The 9,218-nt window shown below is 39.7% G+C and overlaps 1 protein-coding gene across 1 annotated transcript; it reads right to left on the bottom strand.

Moving 5' to 3' along the window:
- Positions 1-5,659: 5,659 nt before the first annotated feature.
- Positions 5,660-9,191, bottom strand: tmem167a (transmembrane protein 167A). The gene is made up of 4 exons (XM_068704087.1): positions 9,123-9,191; positions 7,734-7,843; positions 6,561-6,595; positions 5,660-6,468 (listed from the first exon to the last, which is right to left on the bottom strand). The coding sequence occupies exons 1-4, from the start codon at positions 9,123-9,125 to the stop codon at positions 6,398-6,400; spliced, it is 219 nt and encodes a 72-aa protein (XP_068560188.1). The 5' UTR covers positions 9,126-9,191; the 3' UTR covers positions 5,660-6,397.
- Positions 9,192-9,218: the final 27 nt, after the last annotated feature.

Genomic DNA, 9,218 nt, shown 5'->3' on the forward strand with positions numbered 1-9,218 from the left:
TCAAATTTCAATGCATCTACGTTTTTACTCAGGGTCATCATTAATTCAGATCACAGTATCACCATTCATCCATTCGGCTGTGTGGAACTGCTTTGTTACGCAGAGACAACTCCTGCTTTGGGCTAATGAGCATGAAGGGAGATGTCCTCTGAAAAAACTGCAAATGCCACCTTCAAAGGAGACATGCAGTGCTCCAGTTTTTGTGGCCACAGGGAGCTGTCTGCAAGGACTAAGTTTAACATTTTCTCATGTTACCATAAAATTTCTGGTAAAAGATTACATGTGGAAGGAGTTAGAGCGACCAAGAAGGCCTGGGTCTCAAGGTGAGTACAGTGTACAGTGTATATGTTTCCAGTATGCCTTGCCGACCCAGACTTGCCCTACAGGGAGGATATTGGTGTCTTTCAGCTGGCAACATTATTCTTGTCGTTTGTTCCCTCAAAGGCTGAAAATAAAGGTTGCATTTTTCTAATGAGGAAGTGCGGACAGAACAAAGGCTTTACAGGAGGAATGTGATGTCAAGCATTTTTAATCTATCATACTGTGGTCTTAGTAATCCTCTATGTCTAAAGAAGAGTTTGGGGTTGTGGCTGAAATCAGAAGCAGTCACAGGAGAGGACTTGCCCTCCTAGGTATCAGTAAACTAAGAAGCCACAAGCTTCTAACTAAATAAATAACCAAGCGGCAAAATATGGGGTCACTGGGAGGTTGGCATACTGAGAAACACCAGCGGTATAATAAGAACTAATCCACTCTATTCATCTATTTTTCTCTCTTCTTTTCCTGTCTCTTTGTCATTATCTCTCTATCTTTCATACCATCCAACAACGAAAAAGTGTAGTAATTCAAATAGGCTCTTCTGATCATTTAAAGAGTCACGGTCTGTTTGGACACTAAGGTCTGCTCAGTGGGAGATTGTAGAGACTTTACTAGCCTGATTGTCTTTGAAGTCCTCAAAACAGCTACAAAAAACTCTCCTGCCTGATCAAAGGAGGGAAGAGACTACTAGAAACATTTTTGAGAAATTAGAATAATGTGCTCTTCTGCTGGTGATGTACACAGCATGAATTAATTTACATGCGAGTAATTGTGGATATTATTATAATTTATAGTGTAGAGCTACAAGTAAGGAACATTGCAATGTCCAATTATCTGTTGGAGGGAATTTTGCAAATGCAGTGAGCAATTCAGGAGCATTTAATGTAAATGTCCTTATCGATCATTTGGGAAACACTTTCCATCATCATGAACAAATAAAAAAAGAATCATCTGGAAATCTAACTGAATGAACTCAGTATTTTACCAATCAGTGAGGTCGACATGACTCCTGACTATTTGCATCAATCACATCTGTCTCTTTACGACATAGCTGACAGTAATTATTCATGTAAATTAATGATGCATGAAACACCACACTGTAGATGAGGTGTTTTGGATTAGACGTCTACATTTCATGCGACCTCATGCTGTGACATGTTTGGCTGGTCCTTTAATCCCTTCAGAATGAAAGGTAAGAGGGTTCATGGGCTGGAAGCAATGTCCCTTTGGCTTGAAAACCTGCATTTGGCACTTAATATCAGTGTCCATATTTTTCATCCAGAGGACGGCCCACAGGAACTGAACTATATGCTAAGATCATCATTGCCCTTTATGCCTCCTGGCATGTAGGGCAGCAACAAAAGACTTCCACGCCCGTCTGTCCTGGGCGAGTCGCTGGATGGTTCCCCATGAGTGGTTTAGGCTCTACATCTCCTTCTCCACAGTTCTTCTCCATGTGTTTCTTAGTCTGCCTCTTTTTCTTTTCCCTTCTGGTGTCCAATCTAAGGCTGTTCTTGTAATATCAGCAGGGACTTTTCTCAACACATGTCCTATCCATCTCCATCTTCTTCTCATTAGGATGGTCTCCATGCATTCTTGTAATACAGTTCTTCATTTGAGATGGTGTTTGGCCAGAAAATGTGCTGTATTCGTCTTAAACTCTTGGTGTGGAAAGTTAATAGTCTGTTGAGGTCTTCTTGTGTCATTCTGCAGCATTCAGAACCGTACAATAGGGTGGATAAAACACAGCTCTGATACCATTTGAGTTTAGTCCTGATGGTGGTCCTCCATATGTTATTCAGTACTTTGAAAGCGTTCCTTGCCTTATTAAGACGATTCCTGATGTCTTTATCTGTGCCCCCATTGTGTCTGACAGTGCTGCCCAAATATGTGAACTCGTCAGTTTTGGGAAGATCTTCTACTTTAACTTGAATTGGTGAAGGTTTTGGAATGTTCAGAGTCATCACTTCCGTTTTGTTTTTGCTGATCTTCAGGCCAATCTTCTGACCAAAATCACTGAGGCGGGATGTTTTCTCCTGCATGTGCCGATGAGTATGTGAAAGAAGAAAAAGATCATCTGCATAGTCTAGATCTTCAAGTGATGAAAAGAGTGTCCATCGAATGCCTCTATTTTTGTCTTCAGTTGTTTGTCTCATTACCCAATCAATAGTAATATTGAAGAGCAAAGATGACATCACACATCCTTGTCTCACACCTGTCTTCACTTGGAATTTTTGGAGACTTTTTCCAACCCTGTATGTGAAGTTGGTATAAAAACTTTGGATCACAAGAACCATATCGTCAGGGATCCCATACTGCCGCAATATACGCCAAAGGCTTTCACGATGAATGGAGTCAAATGCTTTTTCAGTCAACAAAGTTTATATACAGTTCCCTCTGCCACTGTGTGCACTGCTCTATGTTATGGAACGTGAATATATGATCGTTGCAACCTCTACCCTTTCTGAAACCTGCCTGTTCTTTTCGGAGATGTTGGTCTACGGCATCTGTTATTCGATTAATAATAATCTTTGCCATGATCTTACTTGGTATTGACAGAAGTGTAATTCCATGCCAGTTGTTACAATTTCTTAGAGAACCTTTCTTTGATACTTTGATGGTGATCCCCTCTGACCTGTCATCAGGTATTTTCTTTTTCTCCCATATAGACGTAAAAAGTGGTTGAAGAATTGTAGCTGCCAGATTCAGGTCTGCATTGAGCTTATCTGGACCAGGGGTTTTCCTGTTTTTTAAGGATTTAATCGCCATTATAATATCATCTTTGGTTGGTGGTTCAATGCTGATATCCAAATAGATGCTAAGATCAACAGTCAGTAAATCAATTAAGTTTCTGAGATTAAAAAAATAAATAAATGTAGAACTGTAAAAGTCACTTTGTACACACTACAACCAGAGAATGTCAAACATTTGATTTAGTCCAAATATATATGCACTCAATGATTTTCTAACACATCAGTGGGAAATATTAAAACATTTGGACTAAAGGCCAATAAGGTCACACCACTGTCACATCCTGGAAACCCTGAACATGCAGGTATGCAGCATATACATATATGTATATTTATGTGTATGTGTATGTTCGTGTTATATCATCATCATCATCATCCATTGTTTATTCAGGGGAACTTGATTTAGCATTAAGCTCTTTTACAGCAATGCAATAAAACTCCATTGGCTCAAATGATATACAATATATAAGAAGAAAGGATCGACAACAACAACAGCAGCAGCAGCAGCAGCAATAAAAGCAATAAAATCTAGAAATGTGAAATGTAAACGATGAATAAAAACATGAGCGTGTGTAATGATAAATGGATTTGAGGTAAGAGAAGTGAGGAAGAAGGGTAACTTGCCCAACAATGCCTCATAAACAAAAAGGTGGCAGTGTCTTTCCCTTCAATCACTGAGAGAAAACCATCCCACATTTTGGTATAGTTCACATATACTGTACATATGAGTATGACATGTGGCGGGCATTGATGTGATACATCGCATTGGATAATTGTTGTGCAATTCATAAGTCCCAACCACAGAAAGCTTTGAACAAATGCCAAGTTTTCATATTATATTCATTCAGTTAACTGTTTAATTGTATTGTCTGGAAATGTTATTTTCCTAAATGGCGGTCTAAATGCTGTTCAAACCCTTCTTCACAGTGTCAGGAATACAGTTCTGGTGGATGGAATATTGACTTAATTAATAATGACATGTAATACTGAAGTTTGACACACTGAGAAGAAAATGATCTAGTTTCTTAGCCATTTGGCCTCCAGTCTGATTCTGATCAGCCAACTCAAACATAGAAATCAGAACACGCATCAAGTCCCTTATGAAACAACAGGAACAGTCCAAATGTTATTTTAGGCATCCAGTAACTAAGTCACCGCCAGATAGTCTTTGTCATTGCAACTGTGCCCACATATTAAGAATAATCATTTTGATTAAAAAAGTGAAGTCAGTTTAACTTTGTCCTCAAAAGGCCCGAAACCCCAGGAGTCTGCAGTTTCCAACCATCTGTTTACTTTCTTAATATTTTGTAGGATAATTCTTTCACTACAAATGACTCAATGTTGTTCTCATATGGCCGTTAATGGTTGGATGTAAATGGTGCTGATAACAGCTGGGATCATCAGCTGGAGTAAGTGACTTCAGTTCTTCCATAAAGTTTTCCTTTCATCATCACCCAATACATCGGTTCATTGGCCCAGTGATGTCCCTCCAGCCCAGCAGTATCTCTGCTTCCCAAGATAGAAGCAGATGACTGAGGGCTTCCTGCTCCTCTGTCTCCTGTATCTGCGTCACTGCCTGATAATCCAGACTTTACCAGCAGCCTTCACTTGATGCTTTATCTCAACCCGGGAGTGCCAAAACAGATGCACACCAATGCGGGATGCACGTGTCCTAACAAGGGACTGTGTGTGGGGGTGTTGGGATATGGACACTCATCAGTGATCAGAGTATCAAAGGTGAGTGTGTCAACAAGTCTCCTCCTTTATTTGAATCTGTATCACACAGACAAGAGAAATGTGTGTGGGAAGTGTTTACCCTAGGGATTTTCCTTTCAATTACACAAATCCATAATGTAAATGTTGTATTTCCGATTGGATAATTTCAATATCCAATCAGACGCTTAGTTCTGCTGTTCTTTCATGGGAACAATATAATATCAGAGTGTCGCATGCGGCATTTGGAATAATGCCACACTATCTGGAATTCTGCTTTTATGCTGCCACAGTTGTCAAAAGTTAAAAGATGAAATAAAGAGGATTTGTCATCCAAATCGGCAATTACGCATTCTGGATAACTTCCTCAGTCTCCGGAATTTGTGAAATACTTGAAGGCATTATATCAAAGTCTTCCTCCCTGAATGTCAACCCTGCTTTCAATTCTAATGCAGCTTACACTACTACATTACATATCTGGAAGTAAATGGACAGATATCAAGCAATGTAAAGTTGTGTGGGACAATCAGCTAACAGTTCTTTGCAGAAAACCCTGTGAAGATGAGTGCTGACTGCAAGGTTATCGCAAACTCTTCACCGTCCATCTCACTTCATCATGAGGACTACACTTCAGATGCAGCAATGCTTAAGTTTTCTCTTAACCAAGAAACAGTTTGTCCAACTCTGCAGCTGCAATCATTCATGTCAGGTATGTAAAATCTAGTCCTTAAAGAGAGAAGATTGACAACAGTTATACAAGTTGTTATCAACTTGTATTTTGCATGTTTGTAGACATTATTAATGACACTTTATCTTACAGTATGGCATTATCACAACAGACATCAAAAAATTAGAAAAATCAGCCTTCTCAAACCAGATTTCCAAAAAGGTTCTTTAATAAATAGTGGCAGACTGACTGACTTTAACAACATCAGTAGCTCTTTGAGGCAAATATGCAGGACAATTAGCCATCTGGAGAGCTATTCTACCATGTTGTTTGCTGTGAAATCTCACCGTTTCTAGATACAACTTAGAAGGTGCATGGAGGATTTAAAGTCCCACCTCGATGTTGCTCAGTTTCCAAATACAAGCCTCCATGTGAATCGCATGACAGTTATGAACATTTATGAACATTTATGAAGGTCCTTTTTGTGGAGAATTTCAAACTGGTTGATGCAACTGTGACAAACATGCAGGGGAAAAAAAACGTCAGCTTGAAATGTTTGGACAAACATTATCATTTTGATCCCACCAAGAATATGACTTCTGTCTTTTAAACTAAATGGCAGATAACAGAAAGCACCACCCCATACATACATACATACATCCGGAGTAAACATTCCACATTATCAAACACAAAGACAGGCCTGGAAGTCCCTGGAGGGATCTAGACACACTCTGGGGCTATCAGCTCAGCTCACACCCCCCCCCCCCCCCCCCCCCCCCCGGACACATTTTCTCTCTCCGTGGCTTCGGTGAGTGGTGACAGGTCTCCATTTTTACATTATCTAAATGACAACCACTGGAGGTCCTGCAATGGTTCTAGGATTGTACTGTCCATGCCGCGTTGTCTCTTCATTTCCCCAATGTTACTATTCACGTTTGTCTTCGGTCCGCTACTGTAGAAACAGTATACTAAAAGCCATGACGACACAGCAGCAAGCCACCCAGGGACTCTTCCGCTCACCTGGGAAATGGCATAGTTCAAAGTTAAAGGCCACATTGTTTAGCAACATTTCATTATGAGAAAAAAAATGTATGGGGCAAACATAGGCTTACCTATTCTGGCACACTTCCAGAAAATTCCTAGAATCCTAAAAAAAGACAGAAAGGACTCGGTTATGGCGAGATTAAAAGTTAAAAAGAAGCTGGGTTTCATGTTGATATGTCAAGGTGATAGCTACAGCAACTTTAAAAGAAGACTGCAATCACATTGCCACAAAACCCAGGCAGCCATCGGACATCCACTCCATGTAAGGGGTGAAACCATTGGAAGAGAAGGGGACAGCAAGTCGTATTACCTCTAGTGACAGCTGAGGCAAATGTGACATTCCAGGCTTCACTTTTCTGATGTGTTTGTCTGCAAGTGTACATGTTTACAAGCCACCAACGTTCTTCCAAATTTCAAACTGACCAGATCATTTTCTACAGTGTAGGAAAAACATCTTTTTTGAAATGTAAAAATGTTTTTTAGTTTGTTCTCCCCCTTAGATTCAAAGCCAATCCCTGCCACACAAGAATCATTTGAATAATGTGTGGCACAACATCTACACAAATAACAGCTCATGCCTTAGTCAACAAACCAATCAAGAGGGAAAACTATTAAATCATCCCATCTGCCACTCTCAGTCTCATGCGTTTGTCTGAAGAGGATGTCCCTCCCTGCTCCAGTGATGCGTGTGTGCGTGTGTGAGAGAGTGTGTGTGTGTGTGTGTGTGTCTGGCTGTTCCTGGGCTGTGCCAGACGTATTAGAAGTGAATCATGGAGTTTGTACATCCAAGAATAATAATGATCCAGTGATGATGAACATTTAAGCCTTCTGCTACTTCGCGCGCCTCAATGAGGAGCTTCTTATTTTACACACACTCTATTCTGATGCTACACTCACTGATTATTGTTGGAAAATTAGGGTTTCTGCCAAACAACGTAAATAAACAGCTCTCAAAATACAGAAGTGAACTATTTGGAATCAACTGTTGAAGGAAGAATGAATAGCACTTGCATTAAACACAAATTATTTGTCTTAAGATTAATGTATCACTGCGCGGTAACAAGCACTGGCTGAAATTAGAGGGGCTTTAACGTTAGGCTTTTCAGGCTTAGACTTGGATGATGAGCGTATTGTTAACACTCCAATGATTTGGTTATGCAGTTTGATATAACATGGTGTCCCATTCAAAGAGGCAAAGACAGGTATTGAGGGGTCAATTAACCACTGTATTTTGATCATACCCAGTCTTGTTCTTGTCTATAAGGCTGGGAGCCAGCGCTCTGATGTAGGCACAGGTACAGATCAGGAGGAGAATCACTGTTAACAGTGACTGGAAGTTGAAAATGGCCGACTGCAACAGGAAAGAGAATGATATATTTAGTATTGAGTAGACATGATCCAGTGCAGCTTAGCAGCAACAGTCGAAGTCATACACATTAGAAACACCAACTTCACTTTCGTTCATTTCCTGTAACGCTGACGTTACGCTACTTGTCACAAGGAATGTTGTTGTACCAGCTGTTCATTCTGTGTCGACCCAGTTAGAGTCACATGATTGTCAATGACTCAAGCCAGATTAGAGGACAGATAGCATGTTTTTTCCAATTGTCCTATATACTCATTTTCAAGATCAACCACCTACCTAAAAGATACGTGTCTTAAAAAAAAAATCTAAATCTCATACTTCCGTGTGCCAAAAAGGAGACCCAAGGCTGCTCTGCCTGACTTTGAGCTATGTAGCTTATTTATCAAACAAACCGATAAATAAATCAGACACAACTGCAGATCAGCAATTATAATGTTTGTTTTAGTGTATTTAAATTCTCCAGCTTTTCTCCACCTGTGTGTGTGTGTGTGTGTGTGTGTTGATGCTGCTGACATGCTCTGCAAAATTATTAACATTTCGACGATCTTATTGTTGGCGAAATGCATACATTATAACATATTTAATTCAGTGCATGTATTTCTAATTGAGCACGTTGTGATGTAGGTTAAAAATGATTTCTATATGCAACGATTATCCATCTTCCCGGTCTGTGTTTGGTTTTGCTGAAGTTAACGTTACATGTTTTGATCAAGAAGTAAGACTTAATTTCAATAAATTATTAGGATAACAATCACGTTGCACACTTTGTTTATAATATCCCTGTTCTTGCATATTGATAAACAACAGCTATAGCCAATCAATCACTAATATGTAACCGAGTCAGACATACACATGCATGCTCCCTGAACTATGGTGCAGCTACGTGGCACACTCCTCAAAACATTGCGATGCCCGCATTCCACATTCTCAATAATTTGTGATCATTTAGGACTTTCTTATCAAACAACTCGCACCAACACAGGGCTGCCACGCACGTGATGTTTGCAAATATATTCTAACGATATTTAAGAACATACACATACACGTGATAGATTGATTTGCTAAACTTTTAGCATATGTTAGCTAGCCAATGCTAGCGGGCTAGTTTAGCATATAATTTACGTCCTTCTTTACACAGAATGTTAGCATTAGTTTTAGTCAAAGTGTTTTTCCAACACAGATTACACGTAGGACGTGTATTATAGATCATGCTTAACATACGCCGTAAAAGAGCAGAAGCACTTAATTCATAAAAAAAACTCACCATTTTGTTGTGAGTCAAAGCCACATCACACTTCCTGCTATCTTGAGCGTACGTAACGTAACGTAACCAAAAACGTTTACGTAACGTAAGCACGTA

This window comes from Cebidichthys violaceus, unplaced genomic scaffold, assembly GCF_023349555.1.
Source record: "Cebidichthys violaceus isolate CVI_PGR_0920_01 unplaced genomic scaffold, fCebVio1.0.p SCAF_9, whole genome shotgun sequence".
NCBI classification, from domain to species: domain Eukaryota; kingdom Metazoa; phylum Chordata; class Actinopteri; order Perciformes; family Stichaeidae; genus Cebidichthys; species Cebidichthys violaceus.